This window comes from Podarcis tiliguerta, assembly GCF_965153285.1.
Source record: "Podarcis tiliguerta genome assembly, chromosome: 13".
Lineage (NCBI taxonomy): Eukaryota > Metazoa > Chordata > Lepidosauria > Squamata > Lacertidae > Podarcis > Podarcis tiliguerta.
The window spans coordinates 23790646-23814778 of NC_139546.1; the positions used below are offsets into that span (position 1 = coordinate 23790646).

The window sequence follows — 24133 nt, forward strand, 5'->3', positions numbered from 1 at the left end:
GTTTGTGCTGCATCTGTTTATTTGCACCGTGGCGGATGCTTGACCAGAGCTGGGAACCTGCAGAAAGGGGGAGGGGTGCTCTTTGCAGACATTCTTTCTTTTTCTTAACACCAAAAAAAGCATGGTCCTCTGTTCAGACTATTAGTCAGCAGGCTCTTAACATTTTAATTGGGTTTAATCCATTGCTGACCAAGTGAGCAGCCCTACACTCGGACACAGCGGCCTGCTTTGTTCCTGCTTCATAGAACTGTAGAGTTGGAAGGGACCACAAGAGTCATCTAGTCATTCCTGCAATTGCAGGAATCTTTTGCCCAACGCTGGGCATGAACCTGAGATTAAGTGTCTCGTGCTCTACCTGCCAACTGAGCTATCTCAGGTCGTAGCTACGTTGCTTAGTTTAATTTAGCTATGTTGTGGTTTGTTGGAATGTCCAGACTCAGTCCAGCAAACTCACCATGGTTTGTTTTCTGGCAACAAACTGCCATGGTTTGTTGTTAGCTTGCAAACCATGGCTTGTTTTAACAGTAGCTTGACTTTTTGTCCTGACCCATTAACTCTGCATAACCGTGGTTTGTTTAGCCACTGCATTGCAGATACTTGCCAGAATACAGGGGCACTAGGCAATATCATCTGGAAAATAAACCACATAGCAACAAGCTGTGGCATCTGGTGGTTTCTTGAAATCATGTGATTTCTTCCATGGCTGAAACAAACCATGGCTTAGTGTTATGTGCAAACACAACCAGCGAAACCACACAGCAACCATTGTTTGGGAATGGCATCATGTTGGCTGTGTGATTTCTTAGTGTGTTGATCAGTGTCATTTTCCTTACTGAAGTTTGATGGCATCCAGTGTCACAACATCCCTTCTCATGTGTGATGCTTTGATTAACTCTGTGGTCCCATGAGCTCTTGCTTCTGAAGTATTTGGTGAGCATTCCAATCTGATTTCTTTGAACAAAAGACACAACATGATAGGATTTGCTATGGAAAGACAGCACCCAATTTCAACCCAAACAATAGTTCAAAACACACACACACACACACACACACACACACACACACTCTAAAGCTCCTTTTCTGGCTTCCATTAGAAGTTTGAATTTCAGTAAGAAAGCAACACAATAATGCAGGAAACCCCTTTTTTCCCTTTTCCTTTTAGGTCAGTTGTTTAGAAGGGAATGTCTGGACAAAATGAAAACTGCTTGCCTCTCATGTTGCTTAAGCTAGAAAGTCTACAGATAATGTGCCATTGTGGAACAAGGTGTGCTGGCACATCATAAATACTCATTGGAAGATGCACAATGTATCAGGGAGCAGTTCCAGGAATAAAAGGCTATTTGATCTATTTCCAAAGAGACCTCTGGCCTGAGCAGCTTTTAAGGATTGTGGGGGAAGGATTGCAGCAGGAAGCAGCTGAGGTGGGTAGATTGTCTACAGTTAATTTCCTAGTAAAGATGACACATATTCCTCATAGAATGCCCAGAAGAATAGAGGAAAAGTGGAAGAGAAGGGGTTCGTGAAGTAGGTATATATGAATTTGGTTTGTGCATTGTGTCTAACCAGCTGTGGAAAGAGCAGGCTTCTCTAATGCAGGTAATTTAACAATTGCAAAAGAGCTAGTAAGAAAATGAACAGTGCAATTCCATTCCTGTCTACTCAAAAGCCCCACTGAGTTCAATGAGGCTTTCTCCCCTATACAAGGGAATAGGATGTGCAGCCTAAGTGGATAGCATTTCTGTATCTAGTAGGTCTTTTTTCAAGCTACAGTTAGCTTCCAGGTCTTAAGCCCTAAACCTCTGCAAAACATGCCCAAGAACTACACACAACATGCCTTAAAGAGTGTCCTGCAGCCTCAGCAAACCTGAAACACCCTTTCACCAAGAATGCCTCCCGCCACCTCCATTTATTTATTTGAAAACTATGTAAATACTACTTTATGTTTTAAAGCTGTGTGCAACACAAAACCATGAAGCACAATCAAAACAATAGATCTGTATAAAGACACAAAGCAAAGCAGGAATACCTATGCAATCCCAGCTGATGGGCTGTGTTGTGTGCAAGGTCGGTCTGTGGTCAGCACATTGCCTGTATGAACAAAACATGTTTCCAGCACGTGGCGAAAAGGTAGTATGGCTTTCTCATGGGGGAGGCTGTTCCAAAGGGCAGGTGTGTCATTTCTGTAAAAGGCCTCTTACAAGTGGATTCAAAGTGGAACATTGACACTGTGGTGCCACCAAGAGGACTTCATCTGCTTATCTCTGTTGAAGGTATGTAGGATTTTGCCAGAGAGTGTTTGATGAATTGCCATTTCTTGCTCCTTTTAAAAAACAAACCCAGATGCAACATAGCAATATATAATAAAGAACCTCTGCACATATAAGTGCTTTTCCCTCGTGGCTATGCAACTACACTTGGAATTATTATTATTATTATTATTATTATTATTATTATTATTATTATTTATTAAATTTATATACTACCCGCAGGTCTCGAGGCAGTTCACAGAATAAAAGCATCAGGACTTACTTCCTTTGGCAGATGTGTTCCCCATATACCTGTGTCCTGGTGCCTGCCTTAGTTTATATTCTATTTATTGCATTTATCGTGCTCTGTCTTTACTGTTGACATTCATATTTATACATCCAATTTTTTATTATTAGCATTTCGCCATGTCTAAAACAATGAATATATAACAAAAAGAAACCCTAAAATTATTTAATTGCACCTAACATGCATATGATCTTGTACATTTGAGTTCCAATACGTAAGAAAAGTGCTCCTTTCATCACTGCATACGTCATCAACCTTCCCTCCCTGACCTAGACAAAACGAGGTAAATTGATCATACATGCTATATCCCAGATACTCATTAGCCACTGTATCTCTCCCCCCCCCCCGCCCCCATTTATAACCAACAGGCATTCTGTCAGCATTCACCTTTAATCCTATTCCAAAATTGCATGGGAGCTGCTGATTTCACTTGACAAAAAAGTACAACTTGAGGGCCTAAGGAAAGGGTGCCTCTCCAAACCGTACCCACCTGTCATGTGGCATCAGGTGGGTGGATCGGCTACAAGACCAAGTTCCTCATGGGGAGCTTTCTCATAGCCATGCATTCGAAAAGCAAGGCTGAAATCCTCACCAATCGGTTGATGCCCAACCAAGTCAGTTGTGCAGCTGATCCCCACAGAAAGCATCTTTGCCAGTTCTATGCTCAGCATGTTACTGCTTTACAGAGCCTCTTGGACTGCAGTTCCCATGTGCCCGACAATCCACTGGCGGTTGGTGCTGTATAAAGGGCTTTTGACGGGTGGGTTACCCAGCTCACCTGTCAAAAGTGGGGGCAGATCTGCCTGGCCAGAAAGGTTCCTCACCCCTGGTCAAAGGGAAGATTATAATTAAGTCATTTTCTCTATATTAGGAATTAATTAGGGATTTATTAGATGCAGAACTTTTGGAGATTAATTACTTTATCTTTTGGCACGCCCGATAAATTTAGTTTGCATCTGCTCTAATTGCATTGCAGTGCCGAATATGTGTCATAGATTTTGAGATAGGGTCTTCATGGGGTGATGTGCCATCTAAATCAGGGGTGGCTAACTTGTTATTGCACTCCAGCTCCCATCATCCCTGATTGTTGGCCATGCCTGCTAGAGCTGATGAGACTTGGATCCCTCACCCCTGTTACAGCTACTTGTGATAGTGAATTACAAGAAGTTTACAGAGGCCCTCCCAGACCATGGCTGAGCCTTATGCTAGGACAATACTGTATACTTGGCCAAGACCATGTACTTTCATCACTGGTATTCAATTCCTACTTAACAGATTTGCAACCATCAGATTTCATGCTCTTCCAGAGCAAACTGCAAACACTTCCAGTTTACTGAGCGTTCAGCCTGATTTGCCTGCAGAGAGATTAGACAATGTGGGCTATTTAATGAGCATTCATTTGGATTTGTTTGTGGGGAGGTTAGAAGACATTGTGTCAAAGGAAGTGTTATTCCCCACACTCCCAGTGTGTTTTGCAATCACTTTGTTTGTGATTTTTGTGCTTTTATATTGTAAACTGCCTCGTGATCCCTGGATGAAGGGCAGCCTAGAAATTTAATGAATAATAATAGTAATAATTTGCACATTCCAAAACAATATGTGAACTGAAACACGGCCACCCTTTGAAATCCTTGCTTCACCCACAATTTGCAATGTGCTTCTCCTGCTGGATAATGTGTGTGAATTTGCATATGCTTGGATAAGGTGTGTGCAAAAAATGTATACATTTGCGAAATAACGTACAAAAATGCATTGCACTAGGGCAAATTGGTTTTGCAAAAATGTGTGGAACTCAGAAGAATTGCATGTAAACATATGCAACCTTAGGAGAAATTCACGCTGATGCGCTGATGAAGTTTCATGAGGGTTTTAACATCAAATAATTTGCAAACTGGTGTGGAACTGCGAAGAGCTGAACTTCAGAATGGAAATGATCCCCCTCCTCTGCACATGTTTCAGCTTGTCAGTATCTTTCTGAGGGAGTATACCAGGGAAGAAAGGCTGGGAAAGAAGATGAGAAGTTCAGTCATGGATCTATTGATGAGTTAGTGCACAGCAAGCCATTATTTCAAACCTCCCTGTCTCCTGGCATCAGCAACTTTTCATGGGATACAGCTTGCCCTGTCTTATTTTCTGGTCCAAAACATTTTGGTACCTGAGACCAAAACAACAAACACCACCACCCAATGATAGGACCCTCTCCCTGATGATGAACTTGTGGTACAATCTAGAGGTTTGTGGACTGCCTCCCTATGTTCATGTCAATCTGTCTGCAACCCGGCTCACCCAAATTATGCTGCCTGAGGCAGTCAGTCACCCTCACTTTCTTGGGCAGAGCCACACCACACATTTAAAGCATTCCCTCCCCCCCCCCAAAAAAAATCCTGGGTATTGTACTTTTCCCTTCATAGAGCTACAGCTCTCAACAATTATCAAACTAGAGTTCCCCTGATTCTTTGGCGGAAGTCACGTGCTTTAAATGTGCATGGGATGTGCTTTGGATGTATGGTGTGAATCTGCCTATTTCGTGGTGTTTCTGTGCCCAGTGTATTTCTGGCTCTCTGTTTCTGTCCCTGGTGTATTTCTAATGGCCATGCATGATCTAAGGCTCCCACTTGCCTCCCGGCTCCCTCCACCAGCCTCTTGCTGCGTCTTTCAAGAGGCTTTAGGCTTCAAGAAAGCTGTGAGGTCCAGCTAATCGGCTCGCTCCTTTGTGACACTGATGTATGGGACATCATAAAGCAAACGAAGTACCCATCGGGGCTGGATTAATCTCCTGCCCCTTTTCAACAACAGGACCCATCTCTGTGCCAAATCATTCGAGGTTACAAGGACATTTTTCTCTGTCTCAGGGAGACATTTCATTTTCAGAGAAGACAAAGTAACTCTCTAGGTAAGTTACAAGCCAGCCGTAGGGGTTGCGAGGTTTCTTGGTCTGGTTCCAGAGCCAAGGGTGAGTGGGTGGATTAATTAACTCTTTGTAAAGCTTTCCTGTTGAGACAAGCCTTTCGGGAAGTGGTGGCCAGAACAGGTGACTCCGTTCACCTCTCCTTGGCAGCAAAGAAATTAATGCCCTAATGCCTAATAACCTGTGGCCATCCCAATGGTGATGGACTCCAGCTCCTATCAACACTGACCATTGAGCCACACTGCCTGAGACGGAGGGAAGTTTCAATCCAGCCAAATCTGGTGCACCACAAGTTCCTCACTTCTGCCCTAGGTTCTCCAACTTGGGGCGGGGCGTGTCTCTCAAGCCTCCTTTCTCCCTAATATTTACCGCATTTTCACTCTATAAGACGCACCAGACCATAAGACCATAGTTTTTGGAGGAGGAAAACAAGAAAGCCAGAAGCCAGAACAGCGAGAGGGAGATGTTCTGGCTTTTGGGATAGCTGCGCAGCCTGCAAACGCTCCATAAAACGCACAAGCATTTCCCCTTTTTAGGAGGGAAAAGGTGCATCTTATAGAGCGAAAAATAGGTATTTATTCTTATTTATTTATTCCATTTATATCCCACCTTTTCTCCAGCGAGCTCAAGGTGAGGTACGTGGTTCTCCCCTCGTCATTTACTCCTCGCGACAACCCTGTGAGGCAGCTTAGGCTGAGAGGCTGTGACTTTGTCTGACACTCTATAACCACCACACTAGCTCTTGGATGCTGGGAGCTGGCAGGCAGACTCTTGAGGCGGAGAGGCTCGATTCCTGTCCTTTAGATCAGAATGGAGAGCCATGGTGGGGCACTTTTTTCAACCTGAGGGCCACATTCCCTTTGGGGAGGCAGGCACAAGCTAGCAGCATGTGGGGTCAGAGGCTAAAATGGGCAGGTTCCTTTTGTACCTTGGGCTTCTCCAGGTAGGGCCCAGAAAGACCTCGGGGAGCTGCTGCTAGCCTATGTATGTAGACCCCTGGTCATCAACTGATGGCCTAATTGAAGGTGGGTCACAACAGGAGCACTACCACCCTACAAGTATATGGTGAAAGATGAAGAAATGGGTCCCCATATGCTGTTTGGGTTAATAGTGAGCCCTGGATGTGAAAAGGTCGAATATACATATAGACAATAATGAGCTAGGTAGGCCAATGGTCGGACTTGGTACGAGGCAACTTCCTGTGTTCCTATGATGCTCTTGGTATGTTTGAAAGGCCAAACAATCCCAACCTGGAATTTAAAAAGAAAGAAAATGACTTAGGCCTACAACTCTAAAGCTTACAGCTCCCCCTGGTGGTCCAGAACCATTTGTACAAACAGCTTTAGCTTTTTTCATAGAATTACAGAGTTGGTAGGTACCCGGAGGGTCATCTAATCCAACCCCCTGCAATGTTGGAATCTCTCACCCAACGTGGGGCTCAAACCCCCAACCCTAAGATTAAGAGTAATATGCTCTACCAATTGAGCTATCCACAGTTTTGGATTATGATGATTTGCTTCTTCTCCCCATGTTATTTTTATACTTGTCAGCAGCTTCACAATGCTTTTGCCTGGGTTCTCGTTGTGGGGTGAGCCTCTTAGGTTGGAAAAGTGGGATCACTATGTGTAATGGTTCTAGGGGTTGCTCGTGCGTAAGCTTGTCACAACGTCTGGCTGGGTTGCTTGAGTGAACCTTTCCTGTCCGGGCTGCCACTCGCCCGTGACCGTCTCAATCGCTGGCAGAATCCGTCAGTGGGCATTTCTTAAACTTCTTCCAGCAAAGAAGTTTCCTCCTACTCTCCCTGCGCGGAAGCCTTCTGCGCAAGGAGGGCGTGGGCAGCGGAGGACCCCTTCTCTCCCTGCTGGTCCCCGGCAAGGAGTCATGGGATCACCTCGCCGATTCCCCCATCTCCCCCCCTTCTCCACTGGAGCTACGCTGATTCTCTCCCCCAGAAGATGGGCTGCCCCTCCCACTCCCGGGACGCTCTCTGGGATCCCTTCAGAGCTTGCTCTCTCCCTCGGACACTGATGGCAGTTCCCTGACACTATGTGACCTGGAAGTGAGCAGAGTGAGATGGATGGTGGTGATGTGTGGGCTCCTTGCTCATACTGGGAACTCTGGAAGCAGAAGGAAGAGCTTCTTAGTCCATCTCCTTCAAAGCAAAGGCTTAGAGAGCATCTAGGTAGGTCACTTCGCCAGGTAAGCAGATGGCACAACAGGGGAAGAAGCAGGTATAACCACAATAACACCCTTTAGACTGTGATTCCTATCTGTGACCATTGAGGTTGGTGGAAGGTGGAGTCCAGCAATATCTGGAGGGCACCATTTTAGCCCCTTTTGCCGTAGGTTGTAGTAAACGGAGCCTCCAGCTCATGGTCCAGATTTGGCCCTGCACAAGTCCTAGCTGGGCCTGCAAGACTCTTTTCCCCCAGACCATGCCCAGCTCCCCCAGCCCTGACATGTGATGTCAGGTGTGGGGCAGGTAGAGATCAGGCTCAATGAACTCTATCGCAGAACCAGTTCCTGCAGAAAGCAGCTTTTGTGGGCCTTTAATGTAGATTACTGCCTAAAGGTAAGAGTCACACCCATTGCTTAATTGTTTATTAAGGGTGCCAAGAGTCATTAGGAGCAGTGGCGGAGCAAACCTGGGGTGGCGTGCGAGGCCTCCGAGGAGGCTGCCTGCCTCCTCCCAGTCAGCTGCCCTACAGCTGAGGGGGAGGTGGCGGGCAGACTATTTGGGGCAGTGTGGAGCCTGCGGGTGCGCTGCAGGCCCCGCGGTGAGTTTATTTTGTCACCACCCTCAGTGGTGACACCTGGGGCAGACTGCCCACAGTTCCCAGAATTGTTTGGGGGAAGCCGTGGTCTAGAGGTGCTTTAACTGTATGAGGGGGCTGTGCCCCTAGGTTCACATGGGAGAAGGCACCTGAAGTGTGCAGGGTGATTGTCTTTGTGGGTTCTGTGTTGGAGCCAGATGGGGAAGGCCCTAGGTTGTGAGTTTCACCTATGCCTAGTCTGATCCATACTGCAATGCTCAGCAGCCTTATCTCCTTCCGTAGCTCATCTCCTTGCTCTCTTGTTTTGCTGTCTGGCTAAGCTGATTTGTTTTCAGTTGCTTGGCAATCTTGCTATGAAATACCCAAGGCTGCATGACACTGCAGATTCCTCTCCCAAACCGCCTTCATTGTTCCTATGAAAACCACAGATAATCAGAGGAAAACCTTGCATGATGTGAGGTTGAGAAAAGAGGACAACATCATGTTCCGGGTTGACCTCATCACGGCCTAAATGTCGCATTCCCATTGTTCTTGACTGCAGCAGCAGCTAAAAGCGCCCAACTTACAAAGCATAAATTTTCTTAGTATGTGAGGCTTGTTCCACCCTCCTTCCATTCAGTCTTCTAAAGAGAATGACAGGAGCCTTATTTGATGAGGTTGTTGGCATTGGACATAACAATGATTTGTATCCCGTGGAAGTTTGAGATAATGAGGGAGATGAATATTCATGGAAATGAGAGGTCACACATATCCCACAATATCCCAATTTAAGCGGGACATCCTGGAATCACAGAAGCCAATTCCAGCTTCTCTTTGCATCCCAGAAGGTCCCGTTTTTTGGTCTGGCGCGAGTCAGCAGGGTCACACCAAAGAGCCAGACCGGAAGGTGCTCTGGCATGACCCCAAGTTTGGGGACAAAAATGTTGGAGAGTATGTAGTTCCATGCTTGCTTTCCTTCCCAATACAGGGCTACCAGAGACAGAGAGAGAAAGGTGTAGCGGTTAGAGTGTCAGACTAGAACTAGACCATGAAGCTCACAGGGCTACAGATCTCACTGTTCTTTTCAGCACATTTCTCCATCACTTTCCTAACTGCAAAAGTCCTCTCTCTTTTTTAAAAGAAAGAAAGATTTGTTGCAGTAGAGTGACAAAATCCTTTAACCCACTTTAAATGCACAAGCCAACATTTCTGGTATGTGTTTGAATCCCTCACACAAAACAGCAACAGTCTGGAGACACCCAGAGTATTTACTGCATGGGGAAGGCGATAATGTAAAATCAGAATAGAAGAAAGTGACCACTCAAGCTGGTACTGTTGCTGAGGCACCAAAAGTATGTGCCTCAGAGAGGTGTTGGGCAACCCCAGCCCTGTGGGGTTGTGTTTACAAGGCACTTTCTGAACAACTAAAAGCCACCTGTCAGGCAGGCAGGGCCAGTATGTTTGAGCACAGCTCCCTTAGCAACCAGCCTGCTTTGTTTCCTTGCTTGTTTTGGCTGCCACCAAGCAGTCGGGGCCTTGCAATGGATTGGAGGGACCAAGGGACCACCTCCCTACCAGTGCACCTCATTCAGCAACCAGTAAGTCATCGTTGCGGGCTGGGGGAGTCGAGAGGGAGCCAGAGTTGCGCCCCTGAATGAGCAGCAGAGAGGAGAGTCCCTTGGGACTCCGAAAGATCTGATTTATCCTCCCCACATCCCACAAAATAATCTCTAGGTTGCAGTAGGATGCTGGCTGCGGGGGCGGGGTGCAAAATTTTAAAATTCTGGAACAGACTATTTTATGCTGTGTCATCACTAAATCTGCAATAATCCCCACAGCTTCAAATGGCGGTTGGAAGACTAACCAGAGAGGGTTGGGGAGCTGGTGCTGCAGTTGCCCTGTGCTAAGGAAATTAATGAAGCTTTTTTAAAAATAAAAAAAAGTTAATTACCTTTGGAGGGGATTCTGCAGGATCATCTAGCAGTTAAACCCTCCTGCCGTCTTCTGTCTCAGAGATAAACCCCATGACCCAATTGGGAGGCAGTCCGCAAACTGCCTCATTGGATCCTGTCAATTAATTTCCCTCCTTCTGCCCCGGACTTCGCATGTGGGAACTGACCCCACACAGCAATTACGGGTTGGGGAAAACAGTTCCGCCACCACCACCCTTGCCTTGAAAATCCCCCAAGGAATAGGATCACACAGCCTCCTTAGGCAAAGGGGAGAGCCACACAGTATATTTTAAAGCTCATTCAACACACATTTAAAGCACATGACTTTGTCCAAAGAACCCTAGGAAGTACAGTTTCACTCTAACAGAGCTGCACTTCTTGACAAACTACAGTTCCTGGGATTTTTTTTGGGGGGGTGATACATAAAAGTATGGCTTGGAGCCGCCCCAAATGTTGCAGAGCAGAGCCTATGCTTCATTCCATACGCTCTTCTGTATGGATGGATGAGGAATCCAAGGGCAAACCAAGGCCAGAATCTTTGTAAAAGGTGTTCTTGCACAGAGTACAACTCTTGGAGTCACAACCTCCTACACTTAGTGCCAATAGATATATTGCCTCCCCAGACAGCTGCTTGGGTTGCTTGCACAGTCAGACCAGTATTTGGCAAAAGGGGGCCTTCTCACATGCGAAGCTAAGGGGGGCAGGTGATGTAGGGGACACATGAAGCATTTCTTGATGTGTGTGTGTGCGCGCGCGCACTTATAAATGTTGCTGCCGTCACCAAATGTTCCAAAAGGAATTCATTTGGAAACAGGGCATGCTTAATCCACTCCCAAGGCTGATTTTCTAATCAAAAACCCACCTTGTCGTGCTTCCCCACCCAGAGGGGAAACAATGCTGGGTCCATGGTTTTCCCACCCCATGCTAGGAGAAAATCAGCAGGAGGGGGGGGATTATTAGGAAAGAAAAATAGGAAGCTTCCTTATATTGAGTCAAACGACTGGCCCATCAAACTCACTATTGTCTACACAGACTAGCAGCACCACTCCAGGATTTCAGGGTCTCTCCTAGACCTACCCAGAGATGTCAGGGATTGAACTTGGGACTTATTGCATGCAAATCATGTGCTCTGTCACTGAGTGAGCAGACAGTCCATGGGGAAAGGTTTAAGCACCCCATCGGCCCACTGCTGCCCTCATCAGATTTGGCGATCATCCTCTGTTTGGTTGCAGGAAAATGTCTGTCTTGCTATCATACCCAGTTTGGCTCTTGCATCAGACTTCTCATTAAATAAATGTGTAACTTGACGGTAGAAAAGAAAAGAAAAGAGGAAAACCTGGCCCAAGAGGGAGGGGGAAATGACCTCCTAAGAAGAGACAGGATTTATTTTGCGCAGACCGATTCTTTTCTCTGACATTAATTCTCAGATTCCGCAACAGCCAGAGGTGACAATTCTCCAGCAATTGCCCTGGGCTACATCTGTTCCTCCGACATCCAGCAAGGCAGGGCACATCAGGGAAGGTAGGAAACCCAGCACAAGAAAGCCATGCCTGCCATTAGCAGGAGTGTTTAAAATTCTGCGCCGAAACCCACCCACCCACCCCAAGGATCCAAAAAGGTAGGGCTGAATGTAAATCATCTGCATCCCAAATCAGGCTTTATAGCAGATTGGAAGGCAAAAAATAAATGCGCCAACCTCTCCACCTACCCACCCTTTCTAAATACACAGACCCTTAAATGTGCAATTTAAATGTTGGCTGAATTTTCGTTCTGTGGGCAACTAAATTTGCAGTGAAGGTGGTGAGTAGAGTTGCTGCTACCACCAGCGTAATAGCAGGAGCAGAAGAAGAAATACTATGTGGACACATCATGGGTGGGGGGCAGCAGCCAGAGTGTATTCAGGGCCACAGCATTGGTGGCCTGTGCTGAGGGAAGCCTGTTGCTGGTCCTGTAGCCCAGAAAGGAAACAAGTTTTACAAATCCACCAGCCAAAAGGAGCACAATATCAAGATGAAATATCACCCCACAGACTGCACCCTCAACTAGGTTTTCAAGGCCTTCTGAAAACCTGAAGTTTGATTATGACTTTACAGGGGTCAGTTGTGAGTCCCAGAGTTGTGGCTTAGACTGCCATGTGCATAGATGTCGGTCATTGTGATATACCCAATCCTTGTTTGAGAAACTTAAAAAGGAGTGATGTCAACTTCCCTTATTCTTTCAACTGCAGGGAAATTGTATTCCCATACAGTGGTACCTCAGGTTAAGTACTTAATTCGTTCCAGAGGTCCGTTCTTAACCTGAAACAGTTCTTAACCTGAAGCACCATTTTAGCTAATGGGGCCTCCCGCTGCTGCCGCGCCACCGGAGCACAATTTCTGTTCTCATCCTGAAGCAAAGTTCTTAACCCGAGGTACTATTTCTGGGTTAGCGGAGTCTGTAACCTGAAGCGTATGTAACCTGAAGCGTATGTAACCCGAGGTACCACTGTATATTAGCTCCTAACTTAGTTCACATAATCTAAGCATTGGCATCTTCTTAACTAAGCTACTTCTCATGTTTGTAGAATTTCACTTGATTAGCTCGCTGTCCAACACTTCACTATACTGAAAGTGGAGAGATTGTTTCACTGCCCAGCTAATTTACAAGGCCTGCCATTTGTCCTTGCAAAGTGCCATCTATGGCCCAGAACATTCATTGCACCCTTTCTTTCTGGCAGATTTAATGGATCTCATGATGATACAGAATGCTCAGATGCACCAAGTCATAATGAACAACTTGGCCATGTCAGCAGTGGCGCACTTTGAAAACAGCCCAGCCCAGTCTCTGGCACAGGTAGGTAACTGGAAGGGAAATGCTCTGTTCCACAGATGGAGGAGGAGAATTTTGGTTGGTCCACATTTTTAAGCAAAGGAACCTAATTTGCACCCCACCTAATTTGCACCAAACTAATATGTAGGTTGGAATGTAATTTGGATATTGCGCTTCTCTGAATTTTGCAATTCAGTTCATAAATGAACCAAACTGTGTTTAACCTGTTTGTTTTAGGGTAAAATAAGTTTAGAACTGCTTGCAACGAGCTAAAATATGCATTTAAGTACATATTTAAATATGAGTTTTCATTTGGACTTTAAAAAATGCAGGCTAATGTAGAAATTGCAAACAAACATGTGATATACAGGGCAGAAATAGGCTGATCTGTTCCTATTTTAAGTGGGGAAAGAGGTTGACATTTTCTCCTTTCCTAAATAATCCTTCTGGATTATTGGAGGACTTGAGATCAAAGCTGGGATTGGGAGCAGAGGCCTAGCAGAGTGGAGGTTTAGCTTAACTTTTCTTTTGTTTTGTCTGCTTCAACTCTGCCCCAACGACTCTTCTCCATAAGAGATAAAATATACCCGGTCACCCTGGAGGAGGAAAGTGGGGTTTATGTATTCCAGTGGACATTTCTCAAGCCTTTCACCCTCTCTTTCCTGCAGGTATCCCACATCCCTTGGCAGATAGAAGAAGAGGAAGAGGATGACCCAGCCCCCCTTATGTTCCACCATCATTATGCCCCCTACCCAAGCATTATTCCATTCATGGGATGGCAGCCTCCATCTCGGGTTCAGCAACAACCTGCCATTCGCCATGTAGGCCCAGACCTTCAGCTGATGGGGAGGCAAGACAGGTCAGTGTAGCTGGAGATGGGTTTATGAGGAAAGGATAGCACAATCAAATGTGGCGGGGCACAGGACTTCACGGAGATGTTCATATCTGCAACTCAACACTCCAAACGTTGCATTCAAAAATATAACACTAGCACAAGTAGTGAGATAATAATAGACACTTGCCACAAGACTTCCGGGACAACGATGAACCTCACAGAGCTGTACAGTAATTCCCAGCACCAAACTACAGTTCCCAGGATTCTTTTTGTTGTTGGGGGGAGTCATGTGTTTGCAGCCAATATCTCCCAACTTCTCACCAGGCAGGGCAGAGCCAGCCCGAGGGATTTTGCAGCAAATAGTGCTTTGCCCCTGACCCCTCAAAGTCAAGGTGAGCATAGTACCAAAGCCAGCCAGGTTATTCTGGCACGTCAGGCAGAAAATCCCACTAGGAACCTCTCTCCCTACCTAGCAGTAAAATCACACAGACAATAAATTTAATAACTAACCATTTGCTGCCTTAAAACCAGCTGCCTGTGGTGGCCAGCTAATGGTACGGCCAGGACCCTGCCCATCCAAGTTCTGCTGCCTGAATAAATGGCACAGATATGGATATGGGGCCTTTGTTCATGATCCAACCCCCTTCTTTCAGTCCTGGAGAAGGACAAGGAGGTCTGTAGAGCCCTGAAACCCCTGCACTGTGCAGGCCTTCTTCCTTCGGCCTCCAACATTTTCACCAGACAACTAGTAAGCATGTCCAAATTTAATTTTTGCTGCAATCATAATAAGGCCTAGAAAAGTGTCTTTGAAAAAAACACACAAGACAAGGCATGAAAGATGATACTTTGGGGGTGCAGGCATCAATAATAATAATAATAATAATAATAATAATAATAATAATAATATACTATTTATGCCCTGCCCATCTGGCTGGGTTTCACCAGCCATTCTGGACGGCTCCATATTAAAAACACAGTACAGCATTAAACATTAAAAACTTCCCTAAACAGGGCTGCGTTCAGATGTCCTTTAAAAGTAGGATAGTTGTTTATTTCCTTGACATCTGGTGGGAGGGTGTTCCACACGGCGGGTGCCACTACTGAGAAGGCCCTCTGCCTGGTTAGCATTAGCTAAGCTGATTCTCCTACTTGCACTGAGCAGTTCTGTGAGGCACACAGAATTTCCAGTGGAGATTTTCGCACCCCAGTTTTTACTAACTGTCCCATCTTGACTTGTCCCAATAGGGAACCAGTCCCTCCACCCCCACCACCAAGCGCCACTGGAACTGTGATGGCCGATGTCCCACCAGCTTCAGGTAAGGGTGCAGGCTTTGAAGCATCTGTTTCCGAAATCCCCTGGCAATGCTATTATTTTCCCAAGCCTTTCCATGCAAGTGGGCTTTTGGTATCTCTTTGTCCCAGACATACTAATGCTGACACCATGGCACCTTTGCCACCTACTTAATGTCCCATGTCATTTTAGTCTACTGCGCCAACCCTTTCCCAGCCTAGTGCCGTCCATGTTTTGTTTTGTTTTGTTTTGACTACAACTCCCATCAGCCCCAGTCATCATAGCCAACAGGATTATGGGAGCTGTAGTCTTAGAAGCCTGGAGGAAACCAGCTTGAGGACAGCCGCTCTACACAAACTCTCAGTCTCAGTCAGTTTTATTGCACATAGCTAAAGGCTGCCGCAATGTACACAGAATGTGTTTCTAGATAAGAACATATAATTATAACGTAATTGGACGTAATTGGACTTTATGAGAACACAATCAACCGAATGCGCCCACTGATGACCACAGCTAGTGTGATAAAAAACAAAAAGTTTAAGAGACAGACTTGGTTTGATAAGGAATGTCAGAATAGCAAATAATTCTGTATACACAAACTTATTCCCTCCAGCTCCACCTGTTCAATACTACTACTACTAGATGTTCCCTGCTTCCCCCAAAGTCCTGGAGCATCACTACAGGATTTAAAACACTGGAAACAAGTTACTTTCATAATATTTGCTTCATCTACAGATATATAAAAGGAGAGCCTAGGTGGAGGCAAACAGGCACTTCCACAGCAGGGTTCTTCCTTCCTTTAAAAAACAACAACAACCCTGCCCCAAATTGTTTTCTAAATTGGCTCTAAATGGTTTCTCTTCCTCCTCCCACCAGCGGGAGGATGCCACCTTCCTAAACCCTGATGGGTGCTACAATCCAAGGCTGTAGAGAGATTCCCTGCCAGACATTCCTGGCCATTAAAGTCCATTTCAATTCTTTTGTTTCAGGACCCCGATTAAGATGGCTCAACTCACAATGCTATTAAATATATCTAAGATAGACGGTGCTTGGGGGGGGGGGATCTGGGGCTACCTTTATGCACTGGCAAGGCTGACATAAGTGGTTCCTCCTTCCAGAATACTATGACTACACTGAGGCACGGAGGTGAGGTGAAAGTCTAACCTGCTTGAGCATTTACAGAACAAGACGCAGGCCTCAAACTCCGCCTGGCTGCCCCTTCAGCATCAGAGACTGAGCAAACCGCAGTGCTGTGACATGGATAACTTGGTGGCATATTCCTCCCCTTGTTCAATCGAGGCCTCTGAGTATGTGCATTTGGAATAAACTTCATCAATTTGTCTGAGTTGCATTTAATCATAAGAACGTAAGAATAGCCTGCTGGGTCATGCCAAAGGCCCAGTTAGTCCTGGACTGTTCTCACAGCAGCCAACCAGAAGCTCTGTGGGAAACCCACAAGCAACAGCCCTCTGTAGATCAGTGCCAGTTATCTGAATAATTTATATAACCATCCTTCCTCAAAACTTAAGGCAGGGGTTGCCAATCTCGTGCCCTCAGATGTTGTTGGACTACAGCTCCCATCATCCCTGATCATTGGCCATGCTGGCTGGGGCTGATGGAAGATGGAGTCCATCACCAATGGGAGGGTGCCATGTTCCTACCAATGCCTTACGTGGAGATGGGAGAATCTGCCCAGTTCCCTTCACTCTGCTACAATTCCCAGGGTTCCCTGGGAAGAAGGACTGACAGCTAAACCACTCTGGGAATTATAGCTCTGTGGGGGGAATAGGGATCTCCTAACAATTCTCAGCACTCTTCAAAAAACTATTGTTTCCAGAATTATTTTTTTTGGGGGGGGGGCATAACTGTTTAAAGTGGTAGCACTGATTTTGGCAGCAGCAAAAAGAAAAAAGAAAAAGAAAAAGAAATGATGATTAAGGAGGGGTGAAAATCAGGATCAGCTGAAATGGGGGCTGTGTGTATGGTATGTTTGTATCCAGCTTCTGTGTATTTCGTGTGTGTGTGTGTGTGTGTGTGTGTGTGTTGTATGTAGGTGTCCTGTGTGTTATATGTGAAAGTGAATGTGCATGCAGAATGTGGGATGGCCACATACCCTCTGCTCAAAAAAAAGTTTAGCTACTTCTGCTATAGTGAGTCCCAGCTCACCAACTGAGGACCAATGGACTACATCTTGTAAAAAATAAAAATAAAGAAGACCTCCCTGGGTTTCCCCGGACATTTTAACCAATTTCTGAACATTCTGACCATTTTCAACGGACAAATCCCAGCAGACAAATCACAGGGAAATTCCAGACGTATGGCAGCCTACCCCTCTTGGCCTCATTTAGGGAATGTCCAGCACATGGAATAAACTTTTACAAACGCATTCCTTTCCAGATGTTTTTGTTTAACACTGTTATACTTTCCGGTCATATTGGCTGCATTGTCATATGATTGTCCTCTACGTTTACTGGCATCTATTTCAAGTTCACTGAAGTAGTTCAGTATCAGCTCAGTCGTGCTTTCACCGGTGTGATCTTTAAGTTCAGAAAAACTCCAAAAGCATTCAACTGGCAACCCATCACTAAGAGAAACATTATCTAACAATGACAGCAAGTTGATCAACATGGGAAATATTAGATGTTGAATCAAGTGCTAATCTAAAATAACCTGCCTGTTTGATGTCGCTCAGTATTGCTTCTCAAACTGTGTTAGCCATCAGCTGCATAACCTCTCCACATGTAGTTTTGGATAAGTGTGATGACTGACTAGAGTCTTTGCCGCCATCCTGATTTATGTGAGCACACAGGAAGGGATCAAATTTGGCAATTAATTCAAGCAGTCTAACAAATTTGCCATTGTTTGGTGAACCAAATGTTTCATCGTCTCCCCTAAATGCCAAGCCACATTCTGCCAAAAGGGAAATCACTGAAACAACTTGCTGAAGCACATGCCTCCAGTAATCCTGCTCTGCTTTTATTTGTTTTTCAAGTTACTATGTGAGCATTTGACCATGCTTTTTCATTAAGTGTGATAGCAAAGAGTTCATATGATTTTTAAAATTTCCATGGGGTTGAACAAGATAAGTATGATGCCAGGCATCAAATCTAATACAAGCTAAAGCTGTCATTGGGGTAAGTTTGGTTTGCATACAGAACAGCAGACTTTTCCTTTCGAGGGAGAATGAATTATTTGAGCAGAAATGGGCTTAGTTTTTGTGTGTTCACTTTGAAGGGTAAAAGGTCCCAGTGCTGACATTCCGATGGGCCTTCCTCAATCTAGAATGATATTTCTTCATTATTTACTGTGGCCCATAAGCCTATGTCATTATTGTACAGTATCTGTAATGAGTAGTAGCATGAACAGCTGGTATTTTTGTGTGTGCAATGCTACGATTTTTGCTGAGATCATTTGATTTGTTTTCCAATTTTTTAAAATGCTAATGAGTTTGAACTGCTGCTTTTGGTGCAGCTACCTTGTGGCATGTTCCTTCAGCGCTTTGTGTTAATTCTTTGGCTGTAGGTCTTAACACTTCATTGTCACTTTCTCCAGAAGTTTCTGTAGTTACTGACAACAGTTCTCTCTGAAGTTCTTGGGTGGCTGCGTTCTGTATATAATCTGGTTGTTCTTCAGTTAGCTCAGACTGCTCAGCGTGATCTTCTTGATTTCCTTCTGTTTGCAAACACAAACGTTCTGTATCTGAGGGACTGGGTAGGGCTGTTTCTCCTTGTTGTACGAAGCCATATGACACGATTAGCTTTAAATGTTTGAGTATTTCCTTCTGTTCTTCTTCTTGTTTTCTTTTACTAGCACCACTCTCATATTGCTTACTCATTATTATTTTCACAAAACGTGAAAGTTAAATATTACTGTGATTCACAAGGATATGTCAATCAATCCTCAGTTGCTCTCAGAATGCGTGCTATGATAGACAGTGAACTGAACCCTTCATAGCTGACTTTATCATTTGACTCTGAGTAGCTTTAAAGCCTCCACAAACTTTTCTAAGCAGTAAGTACGCACCCTGTGTAAGTGCTGTACAGCCACAGACTCAAACATGTTGAACGTTACTAAGGACCTGGGCCCAGATAGCAAAATCTGCCTGTTTTAAAAATATTTTTTTGGCAAGAGTCCAAGTCCCCCTAGATTATGAGGCCTTGGGCCACAGCCCACACAGCCTGTGTGTAAATCTGGCACAGGTTGAGACTCTCCATTGAGCCATAACAGCCTATCCTTGAATTCAACCCACCAGCTCTTGTTCCCTGAGCCCCCTCTTCCTCCAGCACCAGTTGTAAAGAGTGCTGTCAACTCAAAATCAACATGCAACTCTCTAGTGCATGGGTAGGCAAACTAAGGCCCAGTCGCCTTCTAAATCCGGCCCACGGACAGTCCGGGAATCAGCGTGTTTTTACATGAGTAGAATGTGCACTTTTATTTAAAATGCATCTCTGGGTTATTTGGGGCATTGGAATTCGTTCTTTTTCTCTCTTTTCAAAATATAATCCGGCCCCCCACAAGATCTGAGGGACAGTGGACTGGCCCCCTGCTGAAAAAAGTTTGCTGACCCCTGCTCTAGTGAATTGTATGGTTGTTGCTGCTGCTGCTGAATCATATCATTCTTCCAAGAAGCTCAAGGTAGCATGTGTGGGTTGTCCTCCCCATTTTATCTTCATAACTAGCCTATGAGGTGGACTGAACTCAGCGATTCAGCGATGTGGTGATCAGTATTGAAGCGCAGGAGCTCCACGTGACCCAGTGCCCATTGCCACCACAATATGCAGGCAGCTGCAGTGATCCTTTAATATATTTATTTTAGTTCTGTTTATTTCACTTTGACAATGTATACATCGCTTAACTATAATTGTCTCTAAGCAGTGTACAAGTAATCCAATGAAGCGTTTGCTTTTTTTAAGGAAGGGTGCACACCACACATTTAAAGCACATTTACACCCACCACCACAAATCCAGGGAGCTGTAGTTTATCCATTATGAAGCTACAGTTCCCCTTACAAACTACAGTCCCCAGGATTCTTTGCAGCAACTCACCTGCTTTATATGTATGACAGGTATGCAGCCTTAGCTAAAACTAAAAAAATCAGAATAAAAACTGCTGTTTTTTTTAAATATATATATATATTTTTATAATTTTCAATTTTATACATTTCAATAATTTTTAACAATCATTTTAGCATTTCAAAACCCGACTTCCTTCCCCCCTCTTTCTGCGGTTCCTTGAAATTATTTTTTATATTTTCCACATATTCCAAATTAACGTAATCATTTATTCATCTACTTTAAGTGTATACTCTTATAAAACTGCAGGTTATTACAATAATCCTGCCAATATTCTTATCTGTTTACAGTTTATTTGTAAATATTCAATAAATCATTTCCATTCTTTTATAAAAAGTTTGTTATCTTGATTTCTTACTTTTCCGGTAAGTTTCACCATTTCTGCGTATTCCATAAGTTTTTGTATCCATTCTTCTTTCGTTGGGACTTTTTCTTCTTTCCATTTTTGGGCAAGTAACATTCTTACCGCATGCAGGAATAAATTTCTATACAGTTTGGGTAGTTCTAGCCCTATAATTCCAAAAAGGAAAGTTTCTGGTCTTTTTACAAACGTCGTTTTAAACATCTTTTTCAATTCATTATATATCATTTCCCAGTAAGCTTTTACCTTACTACAACATAAAAAGAGTCTTATTTTCTCTTTCCATTTCCAACACTTATTTGATTTTGATTTATACATTTTTGCCAATTTACATGGTGCTAGATACCATTAATATAACATTTTCATATAATTTTCTCTTAAACCATAGCATGCTGTAAAATTTATATCCGTATTCCACAGTGGTTCCCATGCTTCCAGATCTATATTATAACCAATATCTATTCCCCAATGTATCATTGAGGGTTTTACTTGTTCAACCTTTGTCTCCCATTCCAATAGTATCTTATACATTTTAGATAGCACTTTTACATTACATTCCAACAGATCTCTCTCCAATTTTGATGTTTGTTCACCCAACCCTTGTATCTTGTCTTTGTTAATCACTTTGTTCAAATGATGCTATTGTATCCATGTTGTTAATTTTCCTGATCCTTAAAGACTCAGTAGGTGTTTTTCTCCCCAGATATCAATTAGACTTAAATTGTCTGTCATCTTAAAAAAAAAAAAAAGCCTTGGGTAGCTTCTCTTCTTTGTATCGCTTTTTCTTATAGTCCTATCCCATTCCAGGGAAGCTACACCATTCACATCTCCCATCAAAATTACCTTTTCATTCATATATTCAAATGGAATTTCTTCAAGCCTCATAAAAGTCAGTTTTTCCCTCATTTGGTGCATGTACACCTATTAGCAATAATATTTCTCCTTGTGATGTTTTCTGTATTATCAATATTCTTCCTTGCTCGTCTTTAATTAATTGCTTTGGATCTAATCCAGGTTTTATATACATTATCACACCTCTCTTCTTTTTTACGTCAGAGGCCACAAAGTCCCTTCCCAATCTTTTATTGATCAAAATTCTTCTAAGTTTCTTTCCGATGTGTGTTTCCTGAAATCAAATCATGTCCAAATTTAACCTTTTTTATCTTTATATGTCACAGAGTCTAGGACTTGCCGATCAGAAGGTCAGCGGTTCAAATCCCCACGACGGGGTGAGCTCCTGTTGTTCAGTCCCTGCTCCTGCCAAACTAGCAGTTCGAAAGCACGTCAATGTGCAAGTAGATAAATAGGTACCACTCCAGGGAAGGTAAAAGGCATTTCCGTGTGCTGCTCTGGTTCGCCAGAAGTGGCTTAGTCATGCTGGCCACATGACCCGGAAGCTGTACGCCGGCTCCCTTGGCCAATAAAGCAAGATGAGTGCCGCAACCCCAGAGTCGGCCACGACTGGACCTAATGGTCAGGGGTCCCTTTACCTTTTATCTTTATACGTATGGCCTGTATGGTTTATCCATCGCAAAGCTACAATTCCCTTAACAAACAACAGTCCCCAGGATTCTCTGCAGCAACTCACCTGCTTTATAGGTATGGCATGTATGCAGCCTTAGTTAAAACTACACAAGCAGAATAAAAACTGCTGAAAGTTTTTTTTAAAAAAAAAACAAAACAAAAATTTCAGTCGGTGCCAGAGGTCTAGCAGGGAGGATGCGCACAAAGAAAACAACACGGCTTCTCATTCCACCCCACCCCACCGCAGTGCAGAGAGAAGGACTGAATCTTTCATTCACCTGGTGAGCAGAGGATTAAGGGCTGCTAGATCCTGCGGTGTAAGTACATTCCTTACAGATGCTGCCCGCCTTGTCTTCTCCCCTCCTGGCCAAACACTCCACTTTTGGCCAGCCCTGGATCAGTTCAGGTGGGGTGATCTGGGCTGCCTCAATCCAATCTGGCCAAAGCTTGATCCACCCAGATCGACCTGGTTTCAGTGCCAAGTCCAAGCTTCAGTGCATAGTCCTAGTTTGAACTGAATGCAAGAGGAGAACAAGATTGTAAAAGCTGTTAAGTGTAGGACTTCATAGGCTTTGGGGATTAATTTTAAATCCTATTATAATGTGGTCTTCGCCAGACAAGGAGGCTTCCCTGAAATGATGCAAGATGGGTGTCGGTGAACATATAAACTTCCAGCCCCACCCAGTTTTCTCACATGGTTTCTCTCTTCTGAGGCAAGTTGTGCCCTGACTGACCCCTTATCATTTATCCCTGGTTTGCTGTAACCTTCCTTCACCTTTTGTTGTTGTTGTGGTGGTGGTTGTCATTATCTATAGTTTATTAGAGTTTTCACTTCATTACAGCTAAAACATGATTTGGGTAATTCTGCCAGCTTACAGACTCATTTTTCATTTCCATATACAGTTAACAAGTTCTATATAATTTTAAATATAATTTCCCCAAGTTTCATTACCCGGAAATGTTTTTCAGAATGGCATTTTACACGTGAGTAAGGCAACCAGAAGTATGACATGCAAGATGACTCAGAATTTTCCCCCCCTTCAGTTAAAGACTTCTGCAAGAAAGCAATAAATAGGTTAGTGTCATTTTATTGTACTGATTGTTTTGCTTTCTCATTTGGTGAGCTGACATTGAATACAGAAATACATACTCCCCCCGCAGCAACAACAATGAAAATAAAAACCTATGTTTTGCTGTTTTTCTCTTATTTGAATTTCTTAGCATTGAGAAAATGTGTTGAAGTATTACTTGCAATGAGTTTTACATGCAGAATTTCTTGTGACCAACATAACACCACAGTGTGCTACATAATGTGTTGTCATGTTTGTCATTTACATCTCTTTTTAGGACTGGCATAATTCCTTCCCTGATAATTTTATAAGCCCTATTATTTGTACCATACCATCAATTTAGTGCAGTGGTTTTCAACCAGTGTGCCGCCTGGCACCCTAGGGTGCCTTGAATGATAGTCAGGGGTGCCGCAGGCAACACTGCCTCTGTCCCTATTTCCTTCCCTCCCTCTTCTGATTCCCTCTCATGTCTCCGCCTCCCAAATGCTTGTACCGCTGTTTATTGCAGCAGCCCTGGTTATAAGCCCCGCAAGCAAATGGTACCTCTGAGTGGCATCTCTCTTTGGGACGGGAGGGAGGCAGCTCAGAGACCAGTGACAGCGGCAGCAGCTGCCCGGAGGACTCCCAAGGAGAGGGGAGACGAGAGGAGCCTGAGGGGACTCTCCCCAAGGGAGGGTGTTCGAAAAGGGGTGAGAGGCTGCCAGCTCTGCAAGCAAGGGGTGACAAATAATACCGTATTTTTCGTCCCATAGGACGCTCCGTCCCATAGGACGCACCTAGTTTTTTGGGGGGGAAATAAAGGGAAAAAATTTTCCCTTTATTTCCCCCCCAAAACCAGGTCGGGGAAACCGAGCCAGGTCGAGGAACAGCGGGATGGTGGCGCTGCGCCTCCCTGCTGTCCCCCGAGCTTGTGGGGCTGGCTGATGTCTGCCCGGCACGCGGGGCACTCTGCTTCAGGGCGCCCCTCGCGCTGGGCGGCAGGCTGCTATCCGCAGCGTGGGGAGC

The 24133-nt window shown here is 44.5% G+C and overlaps 2 protein-coding genes across 4 annotated transcripts in view; both read left to right on the forward strand.

Annotated features, from left to right (window-relative positions):
- Nucleotides 1–5451, forward strand: part of LOC310661949 (acid-sensing ion channel 2) — a 384099-nt gene extending 378648 nt beyond the window's left edge. Inside the window, exons 13-14 of the transcript XR_014504182.1 lie at nucleotides 1163–1421; nucleotides 5350–5451. The gene's annotated coding sequence lies outside the window, so the exon portion shown is untranslated. The remainder of the gene's footprint in view (nucleotides 1–1162; nucleotides 1422–5349) is intronic.
- A 2068-nt stretch (nucleotides 5452–7519) lies between these two features.
- On the forward strand, nucleotides 7520–22497 carry PRR29 (proline rich 29). 3 transcript variants are annotated; one of them, XM_083408791.1, is made up of 6 exons: nucleotides 7520–8033; nucleotides 11594–11687; nucleotides 12883–12998; nucleotides 13643–13833; nucleotides 15055–15125; nucleotides 22228–22497. In XM_083408791.1, the coding sequence occupies exons 1-6, from the start codon at nucleotides 7926–7928 to the stop codon at nucleotides 22341–22343; spliced, it is 696 nt and encodes a 231-aa protein (XP_083264917.1). In that variant the 5' UTR covers nucleotides 7520–7925; the 3' UTR covers nucleotides 22344–22497. The 3 variants fall into 3 exon arrangements, with proteins under 3 accessions (XP_083264917.1, XP_083264916.1, XP_083264918.1); XM_083408790.1 differs by lacking the exon at nucleotides 7520–8033 and adding an exon at nucleotides 9627–9812 and having other exon boundaries at nucleotides 22228–22380; XM_083408792.1 differs by lacking the exons at nucleotides 7520–8033; nucleotides 22228–22497 and adding exons at nucleotides 9633–9812; nucleotides 16219–16440.
- The last annotated feature ends 1636 nt before the right edge of the window (nucleotides 22498–24133 follow it).